Raw genomic sequence first — 16,110 nt, forward strand, 5'->3', positions numbered from 1 at the left:
CCCCCCCCTCTCAAGGCTTCTTGGTTCCCTTCAAGTGCCACTCAAAAACCTTCTCAAATATTTCCTTCCCGTTACCCTCCATCGTCTCACCGTGACACGGCACAATCGTGACGAAATCCCACTCATTGATCCTCTGCACGCTCTTGTTGAAGCCATCACGATCCTTGGAGCTTATGGCGTACCACAGGAAGCGCTTGATGCCCGTGGCGTCACCTGCCGTCGAGATCATGCTCGTAAAGAACTTGTTGAGCAGGCCGTTCGTGGGCTTGGCCGCCTCGGGGACGCGCGAGTACTGCTCGATGGCCGGCAGGTTAAAGAGCATGTCTGCCTGGATGAGCACCCGGTCGGGCCGGTACAGAAACACGAGCTCCTTGTTGGGGTGCGCGTCGACAAACTCGTACACAAAGTCGGCGTCGAACTCGGGCGTCACCGTCTGCTTGCCCTTGTCCGCCGTCGTGAAGACGGTGTGGAACGCCTCCTTGCCGATCCTCTCGTCGTCTTGCACCTTGGCGCGCTTCTCTGGCAAACCCTCAGGGCCCAAGATGTGCGCGTCTGGGTACTCCTTCTTCCAATCCGAGACGAAGATGTGGTGCTCGATGTCGGTCGCTACTATATACTGCAGCTTACCGCCCATCTCGGCCACTTTAGCTTTGACATCTGGCGTTAGGGCCACGGGAGAGAAGACAGCAAGCGACCCAGATGTGAGTCGGACTATTTTTTTTTATGTGTTAGCGACTTGATAGGAATCTCTTTGCAGCGTTTACTGCAAGTAACCAGTATTTCCTCGAATGATAGGGTGCGCACCTATTGTCCCCCTGCCTCCAATGTCAAAACGTCCGAATCTTTTGAACGGTACGGAAAGTGTCACAATGTTCGGAGTGATATTACGAATCACCATCACCTCGGCCGGGTTGTCCGGAATGAGTTTTGAAGACATGGTGCCGACGCTGTAGTAGTAGACGATTCCAAGCGCTCCAAGTGAGACTGTCGTTGTCCGGAGAAGACGACGATTTCTGGATCCGCTGTCAGGTAATGTGGGACGAGTAGACTGATGTCGACAAGCGACTGGAAATATAAGTTTTGATACAGAAGGCTTGAGTGGTGATACGTTTGCAGTGAGTGATGAACGATAAATGAGTCTCCCCAAGGGTGCTCTCATGGCCGCAGTAACAGGACAGATTCACCAAGAATCAGAAGGAAAACTAAAATTCGAAACGAAGCGCAGCAGTACTATTATTAAGTTGTTTTTTTTTTTCTCCGGTACCACCTTGTTGTTATTATTTTACTCATCATTCGGGGGTTGCCTTCATTCTAGGAAAGACTGCCTCGGCTCTGTGAATCGTGTTGGTGGAGCCCTGCTTGTCGAATTCCAAATCTTTAGGTAGTATCGCTAGGGGAGCATGCGATTCGATGACCGTTCATTACGTGACATCATTGTGCTGTCAAGCATGTGGTTTTAGGGGTACTTTGCACGGTGCTTTTTCGCTTGACATTTACTATACACTGTGCAGTCGATCGATTTGCAACTTTTTTTCTATTCCATTGGATTTTCAAACCTGATTGGTTGTTGCCTGAGTTACTTACTACTTTACCTAATTTTCACTTGACTGTTTCTGACAAAAAAAAGTATTACGAAGCCCGACCTCTCGGTAATTTCTACAGCCCGAGATGCGAGATCAAAAAGAAAACAGAAGAAAAAATAGAATCCATGACAGACTTGGAGAAATGAGGCTGTGTGACATGCAGCCCCTAGCCACCCACAGCCTATAGTTCACGACGGCAGAACCACAATCAACAACCTAAGCAATATCCTAAAGCAGCACAACTCCGCTCGTGACAAATCATCAGACAAAAGCATCACCGGCATCCTTACTGCTCGCCATCCGCCTCCGTCTGCTGCTAAGGAACAAATCAACCATTCTCCTACTGGCTGTTATCGTGGTCTTCTCGCGCCCAATCTCGGACTTTACTGCCATATGCTGTGCCATGTCGTCCAGGTCCAGCTTTTCCGGACTCGCCGCGTCAACTGCAGCGGTCCGCCTTCTTATTAACTTGACAGATGCTGGAGCCTGCGGTCGACAGGGGGATCCGTCCGCGCTGGTACGTGTACGATAGAGTGACCGAGCTCGTGCCAGCCCAGATTTTACTGGAATCGGAGTTCGTGGTGCCTGGTTCTCTGCCAACGTGCTCGACGTTGCCTTTCCATCGTAGGATGGTGCCCGAGTAGCGTTGTGCTGGACCTCGCCCAGTGGCGTCATCTGCTTCTCATCTGCCTTTGTCGTCTGTTCCGCGTGCATCGAATTGTCATGTTCGGTCACGAATATGTTGTCATCCTCATTAGCGTCAGCGTGCTCGTCATCCGCATCATCGTAGATCTGTGTGGCCTCCCGTCTATGTCCCTGGTGAGCCGGCTGCCCAGAGTTGGACGCAACAGGCCCATTGCCGTGGATGGGCGAGGGCTGCATCTCCAGCTTGCTCACATTGGCCGCGAGCCACGTCTTCCAGTCGACAGACTCGGACGAGGCCGTCATGTTGCGCCTGGACAAGTGCGGTGTAATTTTCGTGACCTTCCTTGATTCATCGTCTACATTCACTGCCTCTTTGGCTGTGTCGGATCCGGAAATGCTGGACCGGTAATCGTTCTCATCTCCGGAATAGACACTCTCGGAATACTCAGCATTTTCGTCTACAGTCCATGGCTGCCCGGCCATGATAGAACTAGGCAGTTTCAGGGATTCGACTGACCTGGCCAGCGGTGACGGTTGCACAGCATGCGCTGCTGCCGCCGCCGCCAATGCTGCCTTGTTGCTTTCCTTCAGAGCCCGGCGATACGGAGATGTTGTCCTAAACAGATAGCATGTAGGGCTACCAAAGAATGCAGAGCTTCTGTTCGACCTTGGCATCCCTAGACTGGGCAGATCGGGAGTGGAGCAGCGGGCTTCGTGTCTCTTTGGCTTGGTTTCGGATACCGCCGACTCAAGCGATGATATCGATGCCGTCCAGCGATTTGCCACCTTGGCCGAGCTGTCGAGCTTGGAGACTGCCGGGGCCTTTGTTTGACAGTGCTCCACCGTCTCTGTCGAAGCTGCCACGCATCTGATTGTGCCGCCTTCCGGATCATCAGCAGCCAGGTATATGCTATTCGCCGGTCTCTCTGCCCGGTCATCTCTGTCATTATGGATTCCAGATGCATCGTCACTGGCCCTGGAACCAGCCTCGGCTAGCTTTTGTCTTTCTGCAAGTCTCTTGGCGAGAGCCGAGTATACACGCCTGTCTTCGGCCGGCTCGGCGCTGAGAGTGTGTCTATCCTCTGGCGAAGACATCGAAGCCACACCTGCAGTTTTTTCTGTGATCACTGAGAGTCTTTGCTGCTGCCAATCACTCCAGGCTTGTTGCTGACTTGCAACAGTCGAATGGCCAGAACTTCCCCAGCTGGTAGCTCTTGAGATATCATCCGATGCCGTCATCCGGCACTCACTTTGTAGACTGGCTAGGCTGCCCTTGCGAGACCGAATCAATTGCTCTTGAATAACAGTTTGAACAGTTGGGACTCTTGATGATACTTGAGAAAGCGTTCCCTCCTCTTGCATGCTTCTGACGCCCAGACTCAGACTCGTACGAACAGAGCCGGCTGCGTTGGATGCAGCATCTTCCTGCTGATCAGCTTCAATTGCTTTCTCGAATGCTTCGACACCAAAAGCTTTCCCATGGTCCTTACTACGTCGGCCAAACAGTGTCTTGATCCTTGACTTTAGGGTCTGGGAAGCTTTTCTTGCCTTGCCTGTCAAGCTTGAGTTTCTGGATCGTCGCGATCCAATTTCCGCCCCCCTAATCGCGGCCTGGATGTTTTCATCGAGGCCGTCTCGCATCGACATACGCATGGATCGTCGACCGGATCCAATCGACCGTATACTGCCAGAACGGAACAACATGGAAGGAGCAGCTCTGAGCCGTCCCGAGATCGTGGTTCGTTGTGAATAGACACTCTGTGCTTCTGCATGGTTCGCGGTCTCTTTGTGGCTTGAATCCATGCTGATAACGGAGTCATTCTGAGAATCCTCTCGCCTGGACGGCTGTAGAAAACTCATAGACTTGGGGGCACGTAAGCTCAAGGTTGAAGTATCATTTGTTTCGCTGGATCTGCGAGCAGAGGATGCTGGAGGCGAATCACTCCGGACCTGAACTCGAGCCTGACCTGAACGTTTGACGCTGGACGTACGTTCTGGACGTGCCGGACCTAATTCGCATGCGGCAGATATCATGGATTTGGACCTTCGCAGACCAATCTTGGGGGTCGCACTTGGGACAACAGGCTCATCTGATGGAGCCATATCACCCTCGTGTGGTGGTTTCATGTTTTCCTTGTCGCGGACTTCTCCACGCTCCTTGCCGCTCCTCAAGGCACCCACTCCACCACGCCTATTTGATCGATGACTTCCCGTACGCTCAATATCACTACCCTCATCTCGGTCTGCGACAAATCTTACGCTCTGCTGTCTCCTCAACCCATCGCGGGTCGAATTCGCCCGCTTTGGGGCCGGATCTGGAAACAGCGGCGCGTCTGCAACGTTGTTGCGCTGCTGGCTGCGGACAAACGCTTCTGTGGCCGCTGTATGTGCGTCCCGCCGAGCATCTTGAATGTCGATGTGCTCGAGATGCACGCCACCGGGGCGGGCGGGCGATGTCGACTTGCGTTGCTTGATATCCGGCCGGGACTTTGATGAATGTGTTCGAAGCATTTTGAAAGATGCTAGTTATAGTGCGTGCTGAGGATCTAACGCAAAGTGTCGACGAATACAAGACAGTTTTTTTTTTTTTGTTTTCCTCTTTGGTAATGAGACGATCAAGGGCTGTAATGAATAGATGTCAAGAGGCAATACGGTGAGAATAGGCGCAAACGAATGACAAATGGACTAAAGGATCTATATCTCGATCAAGCTGGGGCTTCTTTGCTGCTCTGACTATTGGCTTCGGAGAATAATGCGTGAACGATGGCACGAGAACTGGGAGACATTTCCAACAACACCCTCGTTCCTAGGTTGGGGCCCCAGTCCACCCGGCTTTGGACCCAATGTATGCCGCAGAAACACATCATGAGAAGGAGCAGAGCAGGATGTCGGTGGTTGATGAGAGCTTAGGCAGGTAGGTGGCCATCGAAAATTTCTGTATAATCACCCGATGTTTAGAGTGCAGGCGGTCTTGTTGTTTTGTGTGGCAGGCACGACCCGAACCAACCCCTCATCAAAAAGAAGAAGGGATGCACCTTCCACTGGGATGGATAGAGTTGGGTTTTCCTCGATTAGGAATAGAAATTGCCACCGCTACCTGCACTGGAAACAGCTGGCGAGGTAAGGAACACATTCACATACCTACCTACCTTAGGTACCTTAGGTACCTTACCCATCAGGCACGATAAACTCTGTTTGAGAGAATAACATTAGCACATGTTAAACTAAGGTTTTGGAACCTCGTAGGTTCCTGGAACAAAAAGCTCAGTGTAGGCACCTAAGGTGCATGCTTTCAGAATGCTCGCTTCGAATTCAAATAACTCCTTAAAATACCTACCCACCTATACACCTTGAAAATATTACACGCTTGTTTGAATTCTCACCTCTTCACCCCAGTGCATGCATACATCTTTCCCACTCCATTACCCAACATCATTATGTGGACATTTGCCCATAGTCAAGTATAAATCTACCAAACCTTCACCAACGCCCGGTAAATCGAACAGAAACTGCTCCTTATCCTACTCCTCCTCAGACTCATCGACCCGCTTGATCCTCGGGCTCCAGCCAAGGATCCTCGACCTCGCCCTATTCGGGCTTCTGAAGTCGTCTTTGACGCACAAATTGTCAACGTCGTTGTTGCCGCGCCGGGCCGGGAGCAGGCAGCAGTTGAGTCCTGGCGAGTTATCCGGCTCCGTAAAGATCTCGGCCCTTTGGTGTTGCGCTTGCCCGTGGATTTGCATGTCGGTCCGTTGGGGAAGTCGCAGCTGTTTCGGTTTGGATTATTCGTTAGTTCGTGGTTCCTTTGTTGGTATTTTTCCTTTTCTTCTTCATCTCATTTAATCTCCACACGCGAGTTACGTACATCAACAACCAACCTTGTATTACTTACTTGCCGTTAGCTCCTGTGCGCGCCTGCGCAGACACGGTGGCTGCCAAGAAGAAGGTAATGGCGACGGTAAAGAACTTCATCTCGTAAACTGTTGTGGGTTTATGGTCGAGAGATATGAATAAATAAACTTGATGTTAGGTTGTATGTATGTTGATAAGCTGTTTCACAACAGTGCTTAATATGTAAGAAAGGTTCAAAAGAGCTGCACCGCAGTAAACCGCCAGGGGAAGTGTAGTCGTGTTTTTGGTATAGGTAGACAGAAACGAAGCAGACCCGGCTGTTGAGTAAAACGAAGGAAAAATATAACAAGTGCCACGACGTAAACGTCTTCTTATAATGTCGATTTTGTTCACATCGGCCCTGTGCCAAATCCTTTTGTATATTTTCTCTCACTTTGCCAGTATATGCCGTCTTCATCACATTAGACAGCCTGAACGAATACTTCTGACGCTGTGGAACAGAGACACCCCAATGTGGTGATTCTGCAAACGTAAACATCTTACAGTATAATTCTTTGATGGTTCAAGTGGGCCTGAAGCGGCAATTTTGTGGCATCAGAAGCTTGGTAAGGTCTAGGTTCTAAACTTGAATCACGCAGGACTCTTGACAGATCACATCATTGTTTCAGAATGCGCGAGCAGTTACTGGATGCCGGAGGACATACCTAGTCTTAAAAACACCAGAGTAGGAAGTAGTACACTGTGCCCTGAAAAACTCTACATTATGATCCTATGGACATCGTGCCACCAAGCCTTGATATAATAGTCATTCGGCGAGATGCCAAGACCCCTAGTTTCGAGCTATTTTAAACCCAGTGCTGAAACCAAAAAAGAAGGAGCAGCAAGTCCTAACGAGCAATGTTGTATATTCAAATGAAAGAGCAAGAGTAACCTAGGTTCTAATCATCAACATCTTTCATCGTGTATCCCTCCCATTCGACCACTGCGGTGAGAAAATGACAAAGGAAATATTGACGATGAGGTAATGGTTCAAGCAAGCCATCTTTGGTGTATTAAAAATCAAATCACACATGCACTACATATGAAACAATGGAGCTGTGCTCCAATACTGCCTGACATCTTACACGCGAGCCTCGCTGAAGAAGTGCTTGAGCTCCTCATCAACAGCCTGGTGGATCTTCTCGGAAAGCTTCTCAGCCTTGCCAGTCATAGAGGAAGCCTCCTTGACGACCTTGCCGGAGATGACTCGGAAGTCATGCTCGATAGCCTTCTCCAGCTCGGTGACCGAGTCAAGGAGAGAGCTAGACTTGTCAGCCTGGGTCTTGGCCTCGTAGCCGCCCTTGCTAACGATGGAAGAGTAGTTGCTGCAACCGCCACCGTTCCAGGCGAGCAGGTTGGGAGTGTCCTTAGGGATGTCGGAAAGAATGCCGACGGTGGCAACCTTGATAAGATCGGCCTTGAGCTTCTCAGGGGTGATGGTGGCAAGCGAGTACTCAGAGTCAGAAGCAGGCTGGAGGGACAGGTAGTAGGCCAGGAGACCGGCAATGTGGGGGGAAGCCATCGATGTGCCAGAGATGGTGTTGATGGCGGTCTTGCTGCCGATCCAGGTGGACTGGATGTTCAGGCCAGGGGCGAAGATGTCAGTGCACTTGCCCCAGTTGGAGAAGTATGCACGGCTGTCATCAAGAGCCGAAGCACCAACAGTAACGGCCTTGGCGGCAGCGGCGGGAGAGTAGTTGCATGCGTCGGCGTTGTCGTTTCCGGCAGCGACGGCGAAGTGAATACCAGCATCGACGGCAGCGTTAACAGCAGAATCAAGCAGGGTGGTCTTGCCACCACCCAGAGACATGTTGGCAACGGAGCCCTTGAAGCCCTTGCGCTTGCCATCCTTGGCGGCACTGACCTGAGCCTTGTGGCTCTTGGCGGCAAAGTCGACTCCGGCAATGACGTCGGACATGGTGCCAGAGCCGTTGGACTTGAGGACCTTGACGGCGTAGACCTGAGCCTTCTTGGCGACACCGTACTTCTTACCGGCGACAGTGCCAGAGCAGTGAGTGCCGTGACCGTTGCCGTCGACGTCCTCATCGTTGGCAGGGATGGTCTTGCCCCAGTGGGCGCGGCCCTCGAAGTCAACGTGGTCGATGTTGGTGCCAGTGTCAATAACGTAGGCATCAACACCCTCACCACCCTCGGCGGCGTAGAGGTACTTATTGTAAGTCGAGAAGGAGAGCGACTCGCGGTGCGAGACACGCGACAGACCCCAAGGGGCACCTTTCTCGAGGTCGGGGTTGCACTCGTCCTTCTTGACCTCCTCGTATCTCATGGTGTGGACAATGGTGTCGCGCTCAATGGCCTCGACCTGTTGGATGGCGGAATGGTCAGCTTCTAGTCAAGACCGAAAACACAACTCGATTCTCGAGTTCCTTCCCAATGGCAATCGATGGAGATGAGACTTACATCAGGATGCCTCCGGACCTTCTCAATGGTCTCCTCGTCAAAGTGACCGGCATAGCCGAGGAAGCCATTGCCAACGTTGTAAGTGTGTTTGAGGCCAGTGAAGGCTTCGTTCACAGGGTCGAACAGACCCCTCTTGCGAAGCTCAACCCTCTCGTCCTCACGCTCGCCGTGGACCTTCTGGATCCACATCTGGTGGTCTGCAGCAGACTTGTGGTCGACATGCTTCTTAAACTTGATGATGTAGGCGTTGGGGATTGCCTCGGCGTTGGAAGACGAGAGGATCGGGGCAGCGCCGTCGTGGATGGTCTCGACGCTGGCCGTGGGCGCTGCGACGGCACAGGCAGCCAAAGAAAGAAGGATGACGCTCTTCATTGTGAAAACTTCAATAGACAATTGATAAAAAAGGATAAAAAGTAGATATCGTGGGGGCGATGACTGCGTCTGTCTGCCTGCGACTAAACGACACAAGAGATAAGAAAGGGAATGAGGCGAAGCCAGCAACACAACGAAACAACCTCACTCAACAGCACGCTGCAATCTCAGCGTGCGTTCTTTCAAAAGCCTGCAACGGGACGTTCCGATAGCAGGCGAGATGGGGCGATTCCAGTTGGTTTGAGATGTTGATGGAAGGGATGAGGGGAAAGAGGAAGAGGTTGAGAAGAGAGGCGAAGGTGGATAGATAAGTGGTTTAGAAGGCGCTTTAGCTCTGACCAAGTGAGATGCTATGTCAGCCGGTCCGCAGCCGGAGCACCACCACCACCACTGGTAAAGAGCTCCACCAGCCGTTGCTCCTGTGACGCATCTGTGTTGGGGGGTGGATCCCTCCCCAGCTTGCCCAGCTGGCTAGCAGTAACCTCTATGGCCTGTGCACCTCGTGTGTGTGGCTGCCACTGGCTGGATCAGCATCTCTGAATCCCAGGCGGAACTAAGGAAGGTGGCCGCCCGGCTTCAGCGGGGTTGCGGGGGTGTCTGGGCCAATGAGAGCGATCGAGTCAGTTATCGCCCCCGTTTTTCTTCTCTATGTAAGAAACATTGACGTACTTTCCAGGCACTTTGCTCCGTACGGTACCTTGAGACCCTGCACAGGCAAGACATGGAGGCAAGGGAGCTTGGGAGGTAGCCTGGATTGAATGCCATGTAAGGTACGTCGGATAGGTACAATGTGCGAGTCACGACCAGCTGACCCCAGGTTGCGCAAGCTTGCTTGCCTGCCTTTTGCCCAATCTAGTCCCTCCGGCATGTAGAGCTATCATACCTCCAAGCTGCAAAGCCTACCTTTCCCACAGTAGAACTAAGATACCTCGGGGTAAAGTTATCTACCACACACACCGTTGCTCAAATAAGTCAATAGATAGCACTGTGTACGGTACTCCCAGGCAGCCATTCAAAGACGCGTTGCGTTGTCAAGGCGAGGAATAAAAAGAAAAGCACAACAGGTACTCAATGCACTGTAGATACTATAAATTGCGAGGTTCTGTCATTGTCAAAGATGTTGCAAGGTTGCTTGTAAGTCTCAGTTGTTGTCTCCCGTCTCCAGGTGATTTTTTGCGGTGGCGTGGCGCGGCGTGGCGGTTACGCGTATGCATGCAATGCGATGGTTGGAGAGTAAACTGCTTGCCCATCAGTCAAGCTCACTGTTCGCCCGTCCATTGTTTTGCTTGTTTCAGAGCTGGGCTTGAGCACTTGACAGCACAAGCGAGGGCGAATTGATCGAATGAAGTTTCCAAGTCATGCGGAAATGCTGCATTCAGCAACTGCAAATGCACATCCCATACCGGACATCGAATATTTGGAAACCTCAAGGATCACTATCAAAGTCAAAACCAAATTGGCACACCTATCCAGGCGATTTTAACTCCAATCTACGGTACTGCCACCATCATTGATAAGGGAGCTAGTCAGACTGGACGCCACCTTTACTTGCTGACTCGCATGTTGGTGTACTGTACTGTACTGTGATAGCGTTGTTGATAGCTCGCGTGCCCGCTCGCGTGATCCAATGGCGAAAAGTGCAAGAGGGGTTGTCTCGGTGCATTTGCAACCATAGCAACCGAGGAATGGAGGTCGGATTCGGGGCGAGCTTTGCAAACGTGCATTGATTGATTGCCTCGCACTCAAGTTGCTGTTGCCAAGCCACCGAGCGCCCATTGCGGCTTGACAGGACTTATTTGATTACCGCGTTAGGCCTTTACCAGTGACCCAGACAATCTCGCATGCCGACAGTGATGTAATTTGTAGCGAATAAACAGCTTGAAGAATACAATTGTATTAATTCTGTCAAGATCACCATTTTGTTATCCCTCGGCCCCGGATTGTGAGTAGCTAGGAAAGCAAGGCCACAGTCAAATTGAACAATTGAACAGGTTGGTACTGGTAAATTGATAGCTTGCAAGCTTGCTAGCGCCAAGGCTCTCAAATGACCAAAACCCTCTGTCACCTGCCAGGGGTCCAGGGGTGATGGCTGTGTCCACTGATGGGCAGCTGAGCTTCGGGCAAAGGAAGGCTTGGGTCGATTTGGAGTGGATGGCGAAGCTGCAGGCAAGTGGGTGCGCATAATTGAGGTAGATGTTTTACCGATGCATTGAACGACCTGGAGTTGGAATCAATCCCCAGAAAGGTACTACCCAGCTTGGTTGGCTTCTGTGGTTCATCTGTACGCAGATAGATCTACATTGCCACCTACCTACCTAACTACTACCTCCCTACAAAGTACTCACCTAGCAAGTAGGATCTAAGATACTTGGCAAGTTGGACGCTCTACCAAATATTTAGGTCCCTACCTAATTACGGGCTTAACTGAGTTAAAGAATGGGTTAAAGCCCAACACTCGGCGTTATTGTAGGTTGGCCCTTTTCGCAACAGATTGGGCGTGGTTCTGTTGCCGACGGGCCCTCGACTAAAAAATGGGGGGCGATGATTTTCATTCGAGGCTGTAACGGCACTCGGAGGGAAGTTGCGACTGGGTGAAATGGGTGGGGTCCCTTGGGGGGTTTTAGATCTCGTCCTTCCCGGCTCAGGGCTTGCGGGTAAGCAGTCCATTGGCAGGATGGTAAAAACCAGGTCCAGAAGCAGCTCAGTTGTCAGACCCAAGCTCTCAATTACCAGCGGTAAGAGCCCGAACGAACCAATGCCAGCCTCGTAACTGAGTGTTTCTTGGCTCCATTTCCGTTAGATCTGAATCGATTTTGCTTTTCCGTCGAGAAAAAAACGCCCCCGCAACCAAACACATCATCCAATAACAGCTGGACACTAGCTCTTGAGACCACTGGACCCGATTCATGATTTTTTAAAAGCTGGAGTATTCCGTAGCATTTAGGCTACCAGACCTAGTCTAGTGCACTTCGGCACCCGCCTATTCACCGAAGCACAACAGAGGAGACCAAACCGAAGACGGGGGCCGCGCCGGCATCACAGCTTAATGTAGCCAACCGCTCGCATCGCAGTCAGGTCGGGTCAGTAAATTATAGTACAGTACAGTACAGTTCACCCGGGGTGCCGCCAACAATACCTCTAGCTGTTACCGTCATCCACACACCCCGCGCCGCGCCGACCGTGTGTGCCAGGTCCCAAATCCGACGGCAGATCCGAAAGCCAGCCAGAACAGTGGGATTTCTGTTGACTAAACTTACTGCTCCCATAACCATACCCCCAGGTCACACAAAACACAAGCGTACCCCTACCTTACCTATATACTCACCGTACGTACCTTGCATATCTCATCTTGGGTACATATGGATTCGGAGGTAAAATCGTCCATTATCGCTCCACTTGGATCTGGGTCTGGTCTCGAGGGGAACGGATCCGGCGAAAGAGACACAGGTGACGTCGTTGTTAAGCGGAGAGCTCCTATTGCTTGCAAAAGGTTGGTTTTTTTTTTCAATTTTTCAATTTTTCAATTTTTCAATTTTTCAATTTTTCATTTTATTTGTATTCTGTTTCTCTTCTTTGTTTTGGTTCTCTTGACACTTTCGGGAACCCATCCATCAGGCGGAGCGGTTCAATCAACCTGCCAAAAAAAAAAAAAAAACTCAAAAAAAACTCAAAGTTTTTAGCATGGATTGCTTGCAAGACGGTGCTTTTGGGTGTCGCCGCCTAACTGACACAAACAGCTTTGATTTATTGGATGACTGACTATTATCATCTCACATTGACCTCCAGATGTCGCCGTATGAGGAGCAAGTGTATTCATGATAAGAAACCTCCATGCAAATCTTGCAAGGACGCCGGTCTCGGCGCTGACTTATGGTAAGCTTTTTTTATGAGCTTTAGTTCTAAATTCTATTTCCATACAACACGGTGAAGAAGAAGGGACGAAAGAAAGGACCCTGGGCCATCATACGGCAGGCAGGCAGGCACCTTAAGGTGTATCATAGGTACATACGTACATAGGTTACCTTGCCTATGTACGTAGTACATATCAAAAACACCCATGCCTGCTCTGATCTTCATGTATCAGCACTAAGGATGAGGGACCCTTTGATCCTACTCTTATCCGTCCAAAGTTCTTTCTCGACAGCATCCTTCCATCCATCCATCCATCCATCCATCCATCCATGAGCCTTGATCCTTACACCTTCGCTACAGTATATTTCCGGTACGAGGTCAACCCGACAAGGACCGCGAGTACCGCCACCCGCGCACTAAGGCTGAGAAGGGTGCTGTCCGCACCAATGTCCGGCCCCGTGTTGGAGCCGACCCTTCGATTGCGTCGGTCCCGACATCCTCGGCATCTGGACACCTTGCCCTCGGCAGACAGCTCAGATCCCCCGAAGATGATGACCCATGGCAGATACTTCCGGCCCTGCCGGAGATAATGGATGCCGTCACCAGTTTTGTTCACCATTACTTCCAGCTTGGCTTTATCCCTAAACAGATGTTTATGGAGCGCCTGAGAACGGATCACCGGTCTATCAGTCCCTTCCTCCTATTGGGAATTATTAGTATATCAGCCCGCTTCACGCCCTCCTTGGTCAAGCAGTACCGTACGGGTATCGAAGCCTCCGAGGTATACATAGCAAGTGCGTCTCGGCTTGCTTTGAAGCTCTTGTACGACAAACCCTCGTTGCAAACATGTCAAGGCTTCTACCTCCTTAGCATTGCTCAACAAGGAAGCGGGCTTAAAAATGCCAGCTTTGTAAGTTCAGCAAGATCCATGCATTTTCTCGCACCGATGCCCATTTGCATGCTAACAAGAATCTACTATTTCCAATTTTCACCAGCTGAATCTTGGAATCGCCATGCGCATGGCTGCTCTCATGCAGCTCCACCGTGAGGATACCTACCATTGTGAGAACCCAACAAAGGAGTGGATTGTCAATGCAGAGTCTGCTCGGCGAACCCTGGTATGTCAACTCAGCTCACTCCAACACAAAAAAGTAGTTGGATGGATTGATTGCTCTATAACCAAGCTACTTCTTTGCTAACCAAAACCCCTTGTCATCGTCGTTACCAATATCAGTGGATGTTGCACAGTCAGGACAACCTGCATTCGGGGCCCTCGTCACCAGTTTCCATGGCAACATGTGATATTACTGCGCTTCTGCCCTGTAACGAAGAAGATTTTGCGAATGGCTGCGTGCCCAAGGCGAGAGCAGCGCTGGCCGATACCCCTCCAGCAAAGGCAAATCCGAGTTTAACAACGCACAAATCACGGTCGTTGTTTGCCAGTCTCATCCAGGCGCATTATTTCTGGGGCAAAATCTCTCGCAGAGCTGTATCTCAGGACAACGAGTCGTCCCCCTGGCATGAAAACAGCGACTATGCCAAAACGGTAAAGGAGCTCAATGCCTGGGAGGAAAGTCTACCCGATGACCATCAGTTCAGCTGTATGCTGCTGAAAGGCTACAAAGTGGACGGCCTAGATCTAGCATACCTGGCTGTCACAATGGTGGTGCGACTATGCAACATTGTTCTGCGAAAGCCTTACATGCACATGATGCTCCCCGGCAAGAGTGATAAAAATCGGGCACAATTCTGGACCAAAATGTCGTCTGAGCTGTTTACGAATGTCCATCTCCTATATGATCAAATCGACGCCAAGTTCAAGGATCGAGCTCCGAATGATGGAACTGGTGCGCAGATTATGGTAAGCTTTATTATTATCACACACGATTCACACGCCAAACATGCTTTGACATCACGCTAACTGAGACTTCTCCAGGCGTTCTGTGTATACAGTTGCGGAATCTTATCTGCGCATCTTTGTAAAAATCCCAACAGTATGTTGAACACCCCACCACCCCCTTTTTCTATCATCGTCGTACTAACAACATAATAATAGTATGCCCGAATCCCATGATCGCCAAGATGGCACCTACTATGCTATCACGATGCCTCGATATCCTTGTCGAAAGCCAGGCAACTTGGCCTCTGGCCACTAACTGGCGCATCGGGCTCGAGAGCTTTGCTCGTGGTCAGAAAAGCTCTACCAGCAAGGATGGCACCATGGCAGACGGAGTAAGTTTCTTCGCGGTGACTCGATGTACTTTTCCAGTCTGCACTCGCTGATCACATCGTTTACCAAATGCATAGAAAGATCCAGTACCTCAACCTCTGCAACATATTAGCGCGACATCATCACCCGTTGAAAAGAAACCGTTTCGACCAGAAGACACGAGGACGGCACTCTCTCAAGGTCATGCGCCACGAAAGGATCCTCACCATGAGCTTCACCCGATGCCAAACACTTTTATTGAGCCAGCTTCGAGGTTCACTGCAATCAACGCACAGCCTTCCCACTTCCAAAGCCAACATCAACAACCACAACACCATCAACACAGCCACGACCACCAACAACCACCACACCATCATCAACAACATCACCACCATCAACACCGACCTATGCAAGAGCACCATCCGCACCACTTGTCTCAGCAACAGCAGCAGCAAATGCCACCACAGCATCACCCTGCCGAAGGCACGCGGGAGTCTCATCCTAACGGTATAAACCTTCTCCTCGAAGTCCTTGAGACACACCCAAACCCCATAGGCGGCGCTGGGGGCCACACTGCCTCGGCAACCGTCAATCACTTTGCGGGCATGGGCAGCGCGCCCCCTCACCACCATCCGCAGCACGATTTGGCATACTATTCGCACGCCGACGGTTACACGGACTCGCTCATGTCCTACATCAGCGAAAATCAGGCCCATGCTTGGGTCCCACCTGGCGCTCTGTACAGCTATGTTAATGTCAGTGAGGGTATGTGAGAATTGAGATGCTTTTTTGAAGCCATTGGCGAAAGTCGGTTTTGTTTTCATCCTGATGGCGAGCTTTGAGGATTTCGCCCCATGGTAACCAGGACATGGAGGGGCGCACGTATATGGGGGACCATAGTTTGTGCTCTATCTTGCTTTATTTTTTCTTCTTTTTTCCCTGGCATCATTGCGGTAGATTTCGGTTAAAGTTTTGTCGAGATTTACCAAAGGCGGGCCGGCTTTTTTTTGAATTGGGGGTTTTTGTTTAGAGCGGCTAAAAGTTTTGCTCGCATATAGACTTGTTGGGCGATTAGCATACGAATATACCCTCCCTAGCCTTTTGTTTTTATGGCCATTTTGTTTCCACATAGCACAGGTT

At 50.8% G+C, this 16,110-nt stretch overlaps 6 protein-coding genes across 6 annotated transcripts; 1 reads left to right on the top strand and 5 right to left on the bottom strand.

The window, feature by feature from the left end:
* Window positions 1–10: 10 nt before the first annotated feature.
* On the bottom strand, window positions 11–1,316 carry PgNI_00322 (uncharacterized protein; the record flags this gene model as incomplete). Its single annotated transcript, XM_031120404.1, has 2 exons — window positions 805–1,316; window positions 11–711 (listed from the first exon to the last, which is right to left on the bottom strand). The coding sequence occupies exons 1-2, from the start codon at window positions 1,157–1,159 to the stop codon at window positions 11–13; spliced, it is 1,056 nt and encodes a 351-aa protein (XP_030986080.1). The 5' UTR covers window positions 1,160–1,316.
* A 528-nt stretch (window positions 1,317–1,844) lies between these two features.
* Window positions 1,845–4,739, bottom strand: PgNI_00323 (uncharacterized protein; the record flags this gene model as incomplete). The annotated part of the gene is made up of 1 exon (XM_031120405.1): window positions 1,845–4,739. The coding sequence occupies one exon, from the start codon at window positions 4,737–4,739 to the stop codon at window positions 1,845–1,847; it is 2,895 nt and encodes a 964-aa protein (XP_030985885.1).
* Window positions 4,740–5,749: 1,010 nt separating this feature from the next.
* Window positions 5,750–6,200, bottom strand: PgNI_00324 (uncharacterized protein; the record flags this gene model as incomplete). The annotated part of the gene is made up of 2 exons (XM_031120406.1): window positions 5,750–5,939; window positions 6,121–6,200. The coding sequence occupies 2 exons, from the start codon at window positions 6,198–6,200 to the stop codon at window positions 5,750–5,752; spliced, it is 270 nt and encodes an 89-aa protein (XP_030985803.1).
* Window positions 6,201–6,773: 573 nt separating this feature from the next.
* On the bottom strand, window positions 6,774–9,200 carry PgNI_00325 (uncharacterized protein). Its single transcript, XM_031120407.1, has 2 exons — window positions 8,538–9,200; window positions 6,774–8,439 (listed from the first exon to the last, which is right to left on the bottom strand). Exons 1-2 carry the CDS (start codon window positions 8,907–8,909, stop codon window positions 7,201–7,203), a joined length of 1,611 nt encoding a protein of 536 aa, XP_030985804.1. The 5' UTR covers window positions 8,910–9,200; the 3' UTR covers window positions 6,774–7,200.
* Window positions 9,201–9,259: 59 nt separating this feature from the next.
* On the bottom strand, window positions 9,260–9,632 carry PgNI_00326 (uncharacterized protein; the record flags this gene model as incomplete). Its single annotated transcript, XM_031120408.1, has 2 exons — window positions 9,260–9,400; window positions 9,579–9,632. The coding sequence occupies 2 exons, from the start codon at window positions 9,630–9,632 to the stop codon at window positions 9,260–9,262; spliced, it is 195 nt and encodes a 64-aa protein (XP_030985801.1).
* Window positions 9,633–12,195: 2,563 nt separating this feature from the next.
* Window positions 12,196–16,106, top strand: PgNI_00327 (uncharacterized protein). Its single transcript, XM_031120409.1, has 8 exons — window positions 12,196–12,399; window positions 12,696–12,782; window positions 13,122–13,671; window positions 13,757–13,879; window positions 13,996–14,622; window positions 14,698–14,755; window positions 14,818–14,993; window positions 15,069–16,106. Exons 1-8 carry the CDS (start codon window positions 12,269–12,271, stop codon window positions 15,741–15,743), a joined length of 2,427 nt encoding a protein of 808 aa, XP_030985802.1. The 5' UTR covers window positions 12,196–12,268; the 3' UTR covers window positions 15,744–16,106.
* Window positions 16,107–16,110: the final 4 nt, after the last annotated feature.

The sequence above is a fragment of the Pyricularia grisea genome (assembly GCF_004355905.1).
Source record: "Pyricularia grisea strain NI907 chromosome Unknown Pyricularia_grisea_NI907_Scaffold_1, whole genome shotgun sequence".
Taxonomy (NCBI): Eukaryota; Fungi; Ascomycota; class Sordariomycetes; order Magnaporthales; family Pyriculariaceae; genus Pyricularia; species Pyricularia grisea.